Source organism: Dendrobates tinctorius, unplaced genomic scaffold (genome assembly GCF_039654945.1).
Source record: "Dendrobates tinctorius isolate UK_male_01 unplaced genomic scaffold, ASM3965494v1 ptg000386l, whole genome shotgun sequence".
Lineage (NCBI taxonomy): Eukaryota > Metazoa > Chordata > Amphibia > Anura > Dendrobatidae > Dendrobates > Dendrobates tinctorius.
In genome coordinates, this window is record NW_027362052.1 from 1,717,094 (window position 1) to 1,732,329 (window position 15,236).

The 15,236-nt window shown below is 51.3% G+C and overlaps 1 protein-coding gene across 2 annotated transcripts in view; it reads left to right on the forward strand.

Moving 5' to 3' along the window:
* The window catches only part of LOC141076080 (sperm-associated antigen 8-like), a 63,194-nt gene that overhangs the window by 868 nt on the left and 47,090 nt on the right, over positions 1 to 15,236 (forward strand). For both annotated transcript variants that reach the window (XM_073563326.1, XM_073563327.1), the window contains exon 2: positions 457 to 508. In XM_073563326.1, the coding sequence (XP_073419427.1) occupies positions 464 to 508 (45 nt within the window). In that variant the 5' untranslated portion in view covers positions 457 to 463. The remainder of the gene's footprint in view (positions 1 to 456; positions 509 to 15,236) is intronic.

The window sequence follows — 15,236 nt, forward strand, 5'->3', positions numbered from 1 at the left end:
CGACATCCCCGTGACGCGACGCCCCTGCCGACATCCCCGTGACGCGACGCCCCTGCCGACATCCCCGCGACGCGCCGCCCCTGCTGACATCCCCGCGACGCGACGCCCCTGCCGACATCCCCGTGACGCGACGCCCCTGCCGACATCCCCACGACGCGCCGTCCCTGCCGACATCCCCACCCTTGCCGACATCCCCGCGACACAACGCCCCTGTCGACATCCCCGCAACGCCCCTGCCGACATCCCCGCGCCGCCCCTGCCGACATCCCCGCGCCGTCCCTGCCGACATCCCCGCGACGCGCCGTCCCTGCCGACATCCCCACCCCTCCCGACATCCCCGCGAAGCAACGCCGCTGCCGACATCCACGCGACGCCGCTGCCGACATCCCCGCGCCGTCCCCCTTGTGCAGTGTCTATGTGCTCTGTCTCTTACACTTTTCTCCTCTCCTTCCTTAGATTCGGGATGGAGCAGCCCTGCGTCTCCCATAGTCCCTGTCTGCAGGAGGAGGTGAGCGATTGTCCCCCTGTCTGAAGGGTGTGAGTGTCCTGATCCCAGTGCAGGTTTTGAGCTGCACGTCAGGGGTTAATGTCTGGAGCTCAGTGCAGGTTTTGACCTGCACACCTGGGGTTAATGATTGTGGCCTCTTTCTGGTTCTGGGAGAGCTTCTTAAACCCCTGGGAAGCTCCATTCCCTGCCAGTTATACTTTTGCCTTTGGCCGAGTGTGCTGACCCCCGTGTGCCTGTTCGTTGTTATAGCTTGTTTATATGGTTCTGACCCGGTTCTGTTTCCCGTTGTGAGTTTGCCTGTTGATTTTGTACTGCGTTATTATCTCTGTGTAGGACTCATTGCCTGTGTCTGACTACTCTCTGCTCGCCCCTCTTGTACCTTGCTGCTACCTCTGTGTAGGACTCATTGCCTGTGACCTGACTGCTCTCTGCTCGCCCCTCTTGTACCTCGCTGCTATCTCTGTGTAGGACTCATTGCCTGTGATCTGACTACTCTCTGCTCGCTCCTCTTGTACCTCACTGCTATCTCTGTGTAGGACTCATTGCCTGTGATCTGACTACTCTCTGCTCGCTCCTCTTGTACCTCACTGCTATCTCTGTGTAGGACTCATTGCCTGTGATCTGACTACTCTCTGCTCGCTCCTCTTGTACCTCGCTGCTATCTCTGTGTAGGACTCATTGCCTGTGTCTGACTACTCTCTGCTCGCTCCTCTTGTACCTCGCTGCTATCTCTGTGTAGGACTCATTGCCTGTGATCTGACTACTCTCTGCTCGCTCCTCTTGTACCTCGCTGCTATCTCTGTGTAGGACTCATTGCCTGTGATCTGACTACTCTCTGCTCGCTCCTCTTGTACCTCACTGCTATCTCTGTGTAGGACTCATTGCCTGTGTCTGACTACTCTCTGCTTGCTCCTCTTGTACCTCGCTGCTATCTCTGTGTAGGACTCATTGCCTGTGACCTGACTACTCTCTGCTCGCTCCTCTTGTACCTCGCTATCTCTGTGTAGGACTCATTGCCTGTGATCTGACTACTCTCTGCTCGCTCCTCTTGTACCTCGCTATCTCTGTGTAGGACTCATTGCCTGTGATCTGACTACTCTCTGCTCGCTCCTTTTGTACCTCGCTGCTATCTCTGTGTAGGACTCATTGCCTGTGACCTGACTACTCTCTGCTCGCTCCTCTTGTACCGTGCTGCTATCTCTGTGTATGACTCATTGCCTGTGACCTGACTACTCTCTGCTCACCCCTCTTGTACCGCGCTGCTATCTCTGAATGTGACTCATTGCCTGTGATCTGACTACTCTCTGCTCACCCCTCTTGTACCTCGCTGCTATCTCTGTGTGTGACTCATTGGCTACGTCCTGACTATCCTCCCTGTCTATGCCCCTTGGTAACTTTGTCTCTCAGTTACCCTGCTAGGAATTCTCTTGCAGCTCCTAGCTCTCTGGAGTTTAGGCCACGCCCCCAGCAGTCACGTGCTTCAGGTCCTACTGTCCTGAAGTATGCACCTACTCGGCTGCTGCCCGTGGGTCGCCCTCCCAGGGCTGTGGGGTACTCGGTACCGGGCCGGTATCAGTGGGATGTGTCACAGCAGCGGTGACCCGGACCGTGGCCCTGGGCGCCCAAGTAATGGCGATATGTTAATGGTGGAATGTAGTTAGATGAATAGTTCGTGACGCCACCTGTGGTGCTCGGCAAGGGAGGTGTTAAGCCGACGCTGCAGACAGATCCTCCGGGACAGATGGTGTGGTGCAGCAGTTATGTTATAGCCCTCCACAGGCAGGGCTGTTGTCCCAGGGCAGTGTAGATGTGGAGACACTTAGATGTTGTAGTGTTTGGCGCAGGGGATGTAGCAGTGTTTGGCAGGCGGATGCAGGAAGGAATGGAGGACACCAGGGCATGTAGTTCCAAAGCTTTGCTCACAGTCTGTAGTGCCCGCTTCCGTGCCGTGTCCTCCGTGTCAGGGACTCAGTCAACCTCCAGGCAAGATGGAATGCTCCCTTCCACTCTCCGCCAACTTATGTGCCTTTTCTGAACGTCTCCTCTGTAGCGCCTAGTACTCCTAGTACTGAGTTACACTGGAGTTCCTCCTGACAGATGTTCCCAAGAGCTCTACTTGTACGGCAGACAGCTGTAGCCTGCTTCGGGGACTCCCTTCTCCTGGATCCCGACTCTCTATCCCGACTCTTGTGCCCCAAGTCTTAGATGGGAGTAGTGCATTTACAGCCCACTACTCCACCGGTGTCTGCTGCAGAACCATTAGTGTCCATACAACCTCGGGGACCGGGCGCCGGCCTTGCGCTTAGAACTTCTAGGCAGGGTTCTTCTTCTAACCCACGTCCTCTGCGTTCCCTTTTACTCCTACGTTCCGTACTTGTCTTTACCTTCTATAGATGCTCAGGCTTTGATTCAATGTCTTTCTCCTTCTTTCCTTTTCTTTCCCGTGCCAGCTGGCTCAGGTCACTGAGGCAGCTGGAGCACTCCTTCCTCCATCCCTTCTTCCAGGGATCTCCTATCCTCACTCCTCTCTGAGTGACTTCCTCCCTCCGACTGACTTCCTGTCAGACTGACCTCTAATCCTAAACCATCCCGCTGTTTTATGTATCCTAAACTCCACCCGCCTCCCAGCACGTTTAGTGTTCCAAGGAGGGAACCACCAAAGGTGCTCTGCTTCTCTCTAAGCAAGGAGCCGCAATGTGGTTTTGCTGAACTACTCTGTGGTGTGGGGTGCGAGTGTTGGAGCGTGGTCAGGAGCCTCCAACTTACCTGGATGGTGGGGCACCACACCTTAGGAGAAGATGCAGTACCTCTGTGGCAATGAGCCTCAGGGGCGCCACATACCCCCCCCGTTAAACACAGCACGTCCGCGGGCTGCAATGCAAAGTTGACAGTACAGGAACATACAAAATTTTTATAATGCTGAATAAACATTTCTTATACTATACTTCCCAATATGAGAGGCACTCATTCTTGAACGTTGCAAACAGTTATTAATTAACTATCTAAAATTCTAAGTCAAAAAGTGCAATTTTTCATACCATACATAATTCTAAGTGCTATTATCTGTTGCTCACTATCACTTCAGTATTCTTTATCTTTCCATCTCTAGTACGCATTTCTTTTTCTCTCTCTAGTGCACATTTTCTACTTTCTTTCAAGTGACAACCGTGATGCATATACATTTTCAACTCTTTATTCAAATCTCTCATCTCTGTATCAAAATATTCCTAATTCTATATAAAAGCCATTTCCTTGTTACCAATACTCTTATAAGACACATCATCATCAAATACTTCACATTAAAACTTTTCAACAGTTCTTGTAAGTGCTGGACACCGCTCCCAGCCGGGATCTCTTGCAGTGTCCTTTGAGGTAGACGTATTCTTCGCAAAGTGTCTATATGTAAAACCAAGAGAGGGCACCTAAAGAGGTGCAACTATTTACAAGTAAAAGTTTTTGGATCACTCCAAGTTCATGATCGCTAGTTCAATAGGAAGGCTGCCAACAACACAGGGCAACACTGGGAAAGCAAAAACTAACCATGATGGTCAAAAATGGAATAAAAAGGCACAACGGTGCAAACAAACCCTCCTGGGTCACGAGAGTTACTGCAAGTTATTAGTGCTGATCCCCTCCTTGGGTTCTGGAAGCTGCTGATTGGGTACTGCTACCAGATGTAAGGAACGCATTGGCAGTCCTCAAGTACTCCTCTTCCAGTGGGGTGAAATCTGTGGCTTTCTGTACCTTGGGCACATCTTGGCACATAGGGGCAGTAGGTGGTCTCTGCCTGCAGGTCTGGAGGAGATCTTCTGGGACTCGCCTGATGTTCAGGGCATGCCAGCCTCTGAGACCTTCATGCCTAGTAAATGTCACCTTGTCTCCCGGGCTCAGGTTCCTGGCAGGGTGTCATTTCCTCAAGTGAGGTTCCACGTCTCTCCTGAAGAATAGATCGTAGATTCAGCTAGGGTCATGGATAAAGCCGAACCCCCTCTCATGGTTCACATTCAAGACGTGGCCCCAACCTGCTGCATCCCTGGGACCATAATGACCAGCACGGACCCGCTCCTTCCGGTCCAAATCTGGGCCTAGTATCGCTTGCCGGCACTGCTCTCTCTCCCGGTGTTCAGCTGCCGGATGGTGGCTTGACAACTGGCCCAGTGCTCATCATCCTCCCGCTGTTCCCGGGACTGGTCCAGGCTGGTTTGGTACTGCGGTGCCACCTTCAGGGGCTCCGGTGTTCCCGCCGGGGACTGGTATCCCGGTCCCAGACCAGATCTAGCACGACCTGGCCAGCCGCTGCGACTGTGGTGCACCCCAGGGCCTTCCCCGGTGTTGGGGCATCGGACGCACCTGGGGCCTCCTGGCGGTGTGGTCTTTACTCCGGTGCCGGTGAAAGCGGGCCGGTGGTAGCGGGTGGTGGTTCCTGGTCCGCGGGGGCCTCTGATGGGACCTGCGCAGCCGCATCAGGTCCAGGCGGGTGCTCCTTTTCCACTGCTTCAACTCCCAGGGCCGCATATAACTCCTCCTGTGGCGGCAGCAAAGGGGCTTCGGATGCTGCCGGTGGTGTAACAGCGGCGGCAGGCTCCACTGAATCTGCCTGGGGAAGCGCCGGTGCAGCGGCGGCGGTCACCGCAGATGTAGGCCCCTCCTGGGCGCACTGCCAGTTCAGCCTCCACAAGGCCTCCTGCCTCAGCCGCAAACATTGGGTCAGTCAGCCGGGCGATTTTGTCCTCCAGCTGCTGACGGTTCATTTCCGCTACAGGGTTGGAGCCTGCAGTCATGGTGCTGGGGAGATCCACTTCCCTCTCTCTCCAAGATGGCGTTCTGGTGTTCTTCTCCCTCCTCTCTCGGCCCCTTTCCCGCCACTGGCTTCTGCCCCGCCTTCTTGGGGCGGCGTCTTCTTCCAGCGCCTCCATACCAAGCCAGTATACGAACCCCTCGGGGGGTGGGCTATGTTGCTGTCACATAGTAATTCAGGCAGGGGAGGCCCAAGACTGTTCGCAGTCTTTTCCTAGGACCTCCCATCTCTTCACGCCCTTCTTCTCCACGCCAACGACCATTTTTAATGTTCATTTCACAGTCTATTAAACTGGGTTTTCTGCACATTCTCACAAGTTTTAAGTCCAACAAATCTTAGGCACACAGAACCCGATGGCATCGGGTCTCATCATCCTGTTTGTGATGCCAAGTTGGGTCGCCCTCCCAGGGCTGTGGGGTACTCGGTACCGGGCCGGAATCAGTGGGATGTGTCACAGCAGCGTTGACCCGGACCGTGGCCCTGGGCGCCCAAGTAATGGCGATATGTTAATGCTGAATGTAGTTAAATGCATAGTTTGTGACGCCACCTGTGGTGTTCGGCAAGGGAGGTGTTAAGCCAACGCTGCAGACAGATCCTCTGAGACAGATGGTGTGGTGCAGCAGTTATATATAGCCCTCCACAGGCAGGGCTGTTGTCCCAGGGCAGTGTAGCTGTGGAGACACTTAGATGTTGTAGTGTCCGGCGCAGGGGATGTAGCAGTGTTTGGCGGGCGGATGCAGGAAGGAATGGAGGACACCAGGGCATGTAGTTCCAAAGCTTTACTCACAGTCTGTAGTGCCCGCTTCTGTGCCGTGTCCTCCGGGCCAGGGACTCAGTCAACTTCCAGGCAAGATGGAATGCTCCCTTCCAACACTCCGCCAACTTATGTGCCTTTTCTGAATGTCTCCTCTATAGCGCCTTTAAATGTGAAGATCTCCTAGTACTGAGTTACACTGGAGTTCCTCCTGACAGATGTAGCCTGCTTCGGGGACTCTCTACTCCTAAGTCCCGGCTCACTATCCGTGTTGCTGTTGTGCCCCAAGTCTTAGATGGGAGTAGTGCATTTACAGCCCACTACTCCACCGGTGTCTGCTGCAGAACCATTAGTGTTCACACAACCTCGGGGACCGGGCCCCGGCCTTGCGCTTAGAACTTCTAGGCAGGGTTCTTCCTCTAACCCACGTCCTCTGTGTTCCCTTTTACTCCTACGTTCCATACTTGTCCTTTCCCTCTATGGAAGCTCAGGCTTCAGTTCTACATCTTTCTCCTTCTTTCCTTTTCTTTCCCGTGCCAGCTGGCTCAGGTCACTGAGGCAGCTGCAGCACTCCTTCCTCCATCCCTTCTTCCAGGGATCTCCTTTCCTCACTCCTCTCTGAGTGACTTCCTCCCTCCGACTGACTTCCTGTCAGACTGACCTCTAATCCTAAACCATCCCGCTCTTTTATGTATTCTAAACTCCACCCGCCTCCCAGCACGTTTAGTGTTCCAAGCAGGGAACCACCAAAGGTGCTCTGCTTCTCTCTAAGCAAGGAGCCACAATGTGGTTATGCTCAACTACTCTATTGTGTGGGGTGCGAGTGTTGGAGCGTGGTCAGGAGCCTCCAACTTACCTGGATGGTGGGGCACTACACCTTAGGAGAAGGTGCAGTACCTCTGTGGCGACTGAGCCTCATGGGCGCCACACCCGCTCCACAGGTATCTTTGAGTACAGTTCGCTTTACTCAGGACACGCGCACTGGCTCAGTGAGCTAGTTCAGTGCGGTGTTCCTGACATTATAGCTGACCCTTGAATTTTTTTTTTCTCTCCTCACTTCTGCAGCATGGACCCAATGCATGCCTTATCTGAGCAGGTGAAATGCTTGACTCAGTCACTGCAGAAGCTTAGTTTGGAACACCAAGCTCTGGCCCAGTCTCAACGGCGGGTTGAGGACCCAGTTCAGGGTGTACTTTCCGCAGGCTTCCAGCAGGTGGGGAATAGAGATGTAATTTTATTCCCACCCGAATCCCCGGTTAATTGCCAGATACATTTTCTGGTAACAAGGATGATTTCAGGGCATTTAAGGAGGGCTGTAAGCTTTTTCTCTTTGAGACCCCGCTCCTCAGGGGATGAGAAACAGAGGGTGGGGGTGGTTATATCTCTGCTTAGGGGGTCCCCACAAGCCTGGGCATTTTCGCTTTCCTCTTCTGCCCCTGAGAGAATGTCTGTGGATGCGTTTTTTGAAGCCTTAGGGCTTATTTACGATGATCCAGATAGAGTGCGTTTGGCTGAGGACAAGGTGATGAGTGTCTGTCAGGGGGAGTACTAGGCCGAGTGGTTCTCTACTGAATTCAGACATTGGGCAGCCAAGATTTTCCTGGAGTGATGCCACCCTTTGGGGGCTGTTCCGTAGAGGCCTGTGTGAACGTCTGAAGGATGCTTTGGCACTCCATCCTCCACCTGACTCCCTGGAGTTTGCCATGACCCAAGCGGTTCGCATGGATCGCAGACTACGGGCTAGAGGCGTTAGGCAACTGGAAACATCATTATTCTCCAGTGGAGATGAGACCCGGACTCCTCCTGTGGCTATGGAGGTGAGCGCTGTCACCTGTGAGAAGGAAAGAAGACGCCGTCGGGAGAAGCAGTTGTGCTTCTATTGTGGGGAATCTGGACACTGGAAGAAGGACTATCCCTCCTGTCCGTCATCCTCCAAGATGGCGGGAAACGACTAGGTCTGGGTAGTAGTCAAGGAGGCTACCCAGACCTTCAGGTACAATTTTCCTCACGTGCAAAAATGGTGCTGCAGGTGGAACTGGAACTTGCCAATGGTCCGGTTCAGACTACTGCTTTTGTTGACTGTGGTTCTGCTGTGAACCTGATTGATACCAAAGTTATGACTCTTAAGATAGGGACAGTCAGGCTTCGGGATCCTGTTAAACTTGTGGCAATTGACTCGTCCCCTCTTACCCAGGACGGTATCTGTTTCAGGTCTGAACTTTTTTTTCTAAAAGTGGATCCCACTCGTGGAAAAACTAAGTTGTCTTGTGTAGATAACTTGCATGCAGAACTGGTACTGGGGATGCCTTGGCTTCAACACCATAATCCTACCATTGATTGGTTGACAGGGGAGATCACTCAATGGGGATGCAAGGATAAATGTGGTAACCTGGGACACCTTGTTAACTCTGTTAAATCCATATCTGTGTCGTCTGTCGGTCTGGAAGGTATTCCGGAGTACCTGAAGGATTTTGAAGACGTTTTTTCCGAAAGTGTGGCTGAGGCGCTGCCACCACATAAACCCTACGATTGTGCCACTGAATTAGTACCCGGAGCCAAGTTACCTAAGGCTCGATTGTTCAATTTGTCTGGGCCTGAGCGCCAAGCCATGAAGGAGTACATAGCTGAGAGTCTCCGCAAGGGCATATCAGGCCTTCTGTGTCACCCGTGGCAGCAGGATTCTTCTTTGTGAAGAAGAAAGATGGTGGTTTGCGGCTGGGCGTCGACTTTCGGGAACTTAACAAGATAAGTGTTAGGAACACTTAACCGCTTGCCCTCATCCCAGACTTATGTAGCCAGCTAGCTGGGGCCCAATGTTTCTCCAAGTTAGATCTCCGGGGGTCCTGCAATCTGATAAGAGTTCGGGAAGGGGACGAGTGGAAAACTGCGTTCCTCACATCTGAAGGACTCTTTGAAAACCTGGTAATGCCGTTAGGGTTAACTAATGCACCCGCTATTTTCCAGAACTTCAGCAATGTTGTGTTTTGTGACCTGATAGGCCGTTTTGATATCATTTCTTTGGATGACATTTTGGTGTATTCCGCGGACAGTCAGTCTCACTTGCAACACCTACAGACAGTTCTCCAGAGACTCAGGGAGAACCAATTGTTTGTTAAATTGGAAAAGTGTTTGTTTTTCGTACAGGAACTGTCTTTTTTGGGACTGATTGTGTCTTGTGAAGGGTTTCGTATGGATCCTAAGAAGGTGCTGGCGATCGCTGACTGGGTTCAGCCTCGAGATCTCAAGGGGCTCCAGCGCTTCTTAGGATTTGCGAACTATTATCAGAGATTCATTAAAGGTTTCTCACGAGTGGTTAAACCACTCACGGATCTTACCCAGAAGGGGGCTAATGTAAAAAATTGGTCTCTACTCGCTAAGGAGTCCTTCTCAGCTCTTAAGAGATGTTTCATGTCCGCCCCAGTGTTGGTCCAACCAGACCCGTCCAAACCATTCATTGTGGAGGTGGATGCTTCTGAAGTGGGGGCAGTGCTGTCCCAGGGTCCAGCCACCCTTACTAATTTCAAACCCTGTGTCTTCTTCTCCAAGAAGTTCTCTTCAGCCGAGAAAAACTATGATGTAGGCAACAGAGAACTTCTTGTGGTCAAGCTGGCATTCGAAGAATGGAGACACTTTTTGGAAGGGGCGGCTCACACTATCACGGTTGTCATGGATCACAAAAATTTGGCATACCTTGAATCTGCTAAGAGGCTTACTCCTAGACAAGCCCGTTGGTCACTTTTTTTTCACGATTTCAATTCTCCATTACTTTTCGACCGGGATCCAAATATGTTAAAACGGATGCCCTGTCCAGAAGTTTTGACTCGGTGTCTCCCCCCGAGCCACCATCCTCCATTCTTCCCCCCGGGGTGGTAATGGCGGGGGTCTCATCGGAATTGGAACAAGAAATTTTAAGGGCTCAGTTCCTAGCTCCGGCAACCAGGCCAGGGGATAAATTGTTTGTTCCAGATTTATTGCGGCCTAGCCTTCTGCAGGAGTTTCATGACTTTAGGCTGAGTGCTCATCCCGGTATCACGGCCACTAGAGAGGCAGTAGCCAGGGTTTTTTGGTGGCCTTCACTGAGGTCCGGTGTCGAGAAATTCATTTCTGCTTGTGGTGTGTGTGTGCTCGTTCCAAAAGCTCGCATAACTGGCCGGCTGGGGAACTCATACCTTTACCGGTTCGTGATAGGCCATGGACTCATCACTCCATGGACTTCATTACCGGCCTTCCACCTTCCAGGGGCAATACCGTGATCTGGGTAGTGGTGGTTAGATTTTCAAAACAGGCCCATTTCATTCCCTTGGCAGCATTACCCTCAGCAGAAACAGTGTCAAGGTTGTTTGTGCAGCATGTGGTCCAATTGCATGGGGTACCCCTGAATGTGGTGTCTGACAGAGGTGTGCAGTTTGTGGCCAAATTTTGGAGGGGATTCTGTATGAAAATGGGCATCTCACTCTCCTCGTCGGCATATCACCCGGAGAGTAATGGTCAGACGGAAAGCACCAATCAATCCCTGGAACAAATTCTCAGGTGTCTGACCTCCGCTAGACAGGATGAATGGTGTGATGCGTTACCATTGGCAGAATTCGCTTTTAACAACCGGGTGAGTCAGTCCACCAACATGTCCCCATTCCTGATTAATTATGGGTTTAATCCTCATTTTGGGGAATTTTCACGGGTGGATTCCGGTTGTCCAGGGGTAGAGGGGTCCGTTCAACTGTTAAAAAACCTCTGGGCTGAAGTCCAGCGTAATATCTCTCGGGCCCAGGAGAGGTACAAATATTTTGCTGACAAAAAGAGAGCCACGGGACACGTTTCAGGTGGGGGAGAAGGTTTGGCTTTCCACACGAAACTTCAACTTGAAGGTGCCATCAGCTAAATTGGGACCAAAGTTCATTGATCCGTACGAGATTATGGCGATAGTCAACCCAGTGGCATATAGGTTGTGTCTCCCCGCCTCCTTAAAAATATCCAATGTGTTCCATAAATCCCTGTTGAAACCCTTAGGGTCTTTCAAGGAGGATTTCGAGTCTGTTGTCCCTCCAGTGTTGGTGGAGGGTCACTTGGAGTATGAGGTCGGACATATTGTGGACTCTCGGCGGGTGCGCCGCTCTTTGCAGTACCTGGTCCACTGAAAGGGTTATGGACCAGAGGATCGCTCGTGGGTCCCTGCTCACTCTGTACATGCAGATCGCCTGGTTCGGGCTTTCCATACCAAATACCCGGGGAAGCCTGGGGGTCCAGAGGCCCCCGTTGAGAGGGGGGTACTGTCATGATCCCAGTGTAGGTTTTGACCTGCACGTCAGGGGTTAATGTCTTGAGCCCAGTGCAGGCTTTGACCTGCACGCCTGGGGTTAATGATTGTGGCCTCTCTTTGGTTCAGGGAGAGCTTCTTATAGCCCTGAGAAACTCCAATCCCTGTCAGTTATACTTTTGCCTTTAGCCGAGTGTGTTGACCCCTGTGTGCCTGTGCCTGTTCGTTGTCTTCTAGCTTGCTTATGTGGTTCTGACCCGGTTCTGTCCCGCATTGTGAGTTTGCCTGTTGATTCTGCGCTACCCTCTCTGTGCTTGATCTATCCAGTGCTAGTGCTGTGCTTGATCTACCTAGTGCTCTGTTTGATCTACCTAGTGCTGTGCTTGATCTACCCAGTGCTAGTGCTGTGCTTGATCTACCCAGTAATAGTGCTGTGCTTGATTTATCCAGTGCTAGTGCTGTGCTTGATCTACCCAGTGCTAGTGCTGTGCTTGATCTACCTAGTGCTAGTGCTGTGCTTGATCTACTCAGTTATAGTGCTCTGCTTGATCTACTTAGCGCTGTGCTTGATCTATCCAGTGTTAGTGCTGTGCTTGATCTACCTAGCGCTGTGCTTAATCTACCCAGTGCTAGTGCTGTGCTTGATCTACCTAGTGCTGTGCTTGATCTACCTAGTGCTGTGCTTGATCTACCTAGTGCTACTGCTGTGCTTGAGCTACCTATTTCTAGTGCTGTGCTTGATCTACCCAGTGCTAGTGCTGTGCTAGATCTACCTAGTGCTAGTGCTGTGATTGATCTACCTAGTGCTAGTGCTGTGCTTGATCTACCTAGCGCTGTGCTTGATCTACCTAGTGCTTTGCTTGATCTACCTAGTGCTGATCTACCTAGTGCTAGTGCTGTGCTAGATCTACCTAGCGCTGTGCTTGATCTACCTAGTGCTTTGCTTGATCTACCTAGTGCTGATCTACCTAGTGCTAGTGCTGTGCTTGATCTACCTAGTGCTTTGCTTGATCTACCTAGTGCTGATCTACCTAGTGCTAGTGCTGTGCTTGATCTACCTAGTGCTGTGCTTGATCTACCTAGTGCATTGCTTGATCTACCTAGTGCTGATCTACCTAGTGCTAGTGCTGTGCTTGATCTACCTAGTGCTTTGCTTGATCTACCTAGTGCTGATCTACCTAGTGCTAGGGCTGTGCTTGATCTACCGAGTGCTTTGCTTGATCTACCTAGTGCTAGTGCTGTGCTTGATCTACCCAGTGCTAGTGCTGTGCTTGATCTACCGAGTGCTTTGCTTGATCTACCTAGTGCTAGTGCTGTGCTTGATCTACCCAGTGCTAGTGCTGTGCTTGATCTACCTAGTGCTAGTGCTGTGCTTGATTCATCCAGTGCTAGTGCTGTGCTTGATCTACCAAGTGCTGTGCTTGATCTACCTAGTGCTGTGCTTGATCTACCTAGTGCTGTGCTTGATCTACCTAGTGCTGTGCTTAATCTACCCAGTGCTAGTGCTGTGCTTGATCTACCTAGCGCTGTGCTTGATCTACCTAGCGCTGTGCTTGATTTATCCAGTGCTAGTGCTGTGCTTGATCTACCCAGTGCTAGTACTGTGCTTGATCTACCAAGTGCTAGTGCTGTGCTTGACCTACCTAGTGCTTGTGCTGTGCTTGAGCTACCTAGTGCTAGTGCTGTGCTTGATCTACCAAGTGCTGTGCTTGATCTACTCAGTTATAGTGCTGTGCTTGATCTACTTAGCGCTGTGCTTGATCTATCCAGTGCTACTGCTGTGATTGATCTACCTAGCACTGTATTTAATATACCCAGTGCTAGTGCTGTGCTTGATCTACCTGGTGCTGTGCTTGATCTACCTAGTGCCAGTGCTATGCTTGATCTACCTAATGCTGTGCTTGATCTAGCTAGTGCTAGTGCTGTGCTTGATCTACCCAGTGCTAGTGCTGTGCTTGATCTACCTAGTGCTAGTGCTGTGCTTGATCTACCCAGTGCTAGTGCTGTGCTTGATCTACCTACTGCTGTGCTTGATCTACCTAGGACTAGTGCTCTGCTGTGCTTGATCTACCTAGTGCTGTGCTTGATCTACCTAGTGCTTTGCTTGATCTACCCAGTGCTAGTGCTGTGCTTGATCTACCTAGTGTTAGTGCTGTGCTTGATCTACCTAGTGCTGTGCTTGATCTACCCAGTGCTAGTGCTGTGCGTGATCTACCTAGCGCTGTGCTTGATCTACCTAGTGCTGTGCTTGATCTACCTAGTGCTAGTGCTGTGCTTGATTTATCCAGTGCTTGTGCTGTGCTTGATCTACCCAGTGCTGTGCTTGATCTACTCAGTTATAGTGCTGTGCTTGATCTACTTAGCGCTGTGCTTGATCTATCCAGTGCTAGTGCTGTGATTGATCTACCTAGCGCTGTATTTAATTTACCCAGTGCTAGTGCTGTGCTTGATCTACCTAGTGCTGTGCTTGATCTACCTAGTGCTAGTGCTGTGCTTGATCTACCTAGTGCTGTGCTTGATCTACCTAGGACTAGTGCTCTGCTTGATCTACCCAGTGCTAGTGCTGTGCTTGATCTACCCAGTGCTAGTGCTATGCTTGATCTACCTAATGCAGTGCTTGTTCTACCCTGTGCTAGTGCTGTGCTTGATCTACCTACTGCTGTGCTTGATCTACCTAGGACTAGTGCTCTGCTTGATCTACCCAGTGCTAGTGCTGTGCTTGATCTACCTAGTGCTAGTGCTGTGCTTGATCTACCTAGTGCTTGTGCTATGCTTGATCTACCTAGTGCTAGTGCTGTGCTTAATCTACCCAGTGCTAGTGCTGTGCTTGATCTACCTAGTGCTGTGCTTGATCTACCCAGTGCTAGTGCTGTGCTTAATCTACCCAGTGCTAGTGCTGTGCTTGATCTACCTAGCGCTGTGCTTGATCTACCCAGTGCTAGTGCTGTGCTTGATCTACCTTGTGCTTGTGCTATGCTTGATCTACCTAGTGCTAGTGCTGTGCTTAATCTACCCAGTGCTAGTGCTGTGCTTGATCTACCTAGTGCTGTGCTTGATCTACCCAGTGCTAGTGTTGTGCTTGATCTACCTAGTGCTGTGCTTGATCTACCTAGTGCTAGTGCTGTGCTTGATCTATCCAGTGATAGTGCTGTGCTTGACCTACCTAGTGCTAGTGCTTGATCTATCTAGTGCTGTGCTTGATCTACCCAGTGCTAGTGCTGTGCTTGATCTACCCAGTGCTAGTGCTGTGCTTGACCTACGTAGTACTAGTGCTGTGCTTGATCTACCCAGTGCTGTGCTTGATCTACTCAGTTATAGTGCTGTGCTTGATCTACTTAGCGTTGTGCTTGATCTATCCAGTGCTAGTGCTGTGCTTGATCTACCTAGCGCTGTATTTAATCTACCCAGTGCTAGTGCTGTGCTTGATCTACCTAGTGCTGTGCTTGATCTACCTAGTGCTAGTGCTGTGCTTGATCTACCTAGTGCTCTGCTTGATCTCCCTAGTGCTAGTGCTGTGCTTGATCTACCCAGTGCTAGTGCTGTGCTTGATCTACCTAGTGCTAGTGCTGTGCTTGATCTACCTAGCGCTGTGCTTGATCTACCCACTGCTAGTGCTGTGCTTGATCTCCCTAGTGCTTGTGCTATGCTTGATCTACCTAGTGCTGTGCTTGATCTACCTAGTGCTGTGCTTGATCTACCTAGTACTAGTGCTCTGCTTGATCTACCCAGTGCTAGTGCTGTGCTTGATCTACCCAGTGCTAGTGCTGTGCTTGATCTACCCAGTGCTAGTGCTGTGCTTGATCCACCTAGTGCTTGTGATATACTTGATCTACCTAGTGCTGGGCTTGATCTACCTACTGCTGTGCTTGATCTAACCAGTGCTAGTGCTGTGCTTGATCTACCTAGTGCTTGTGCTATGCTT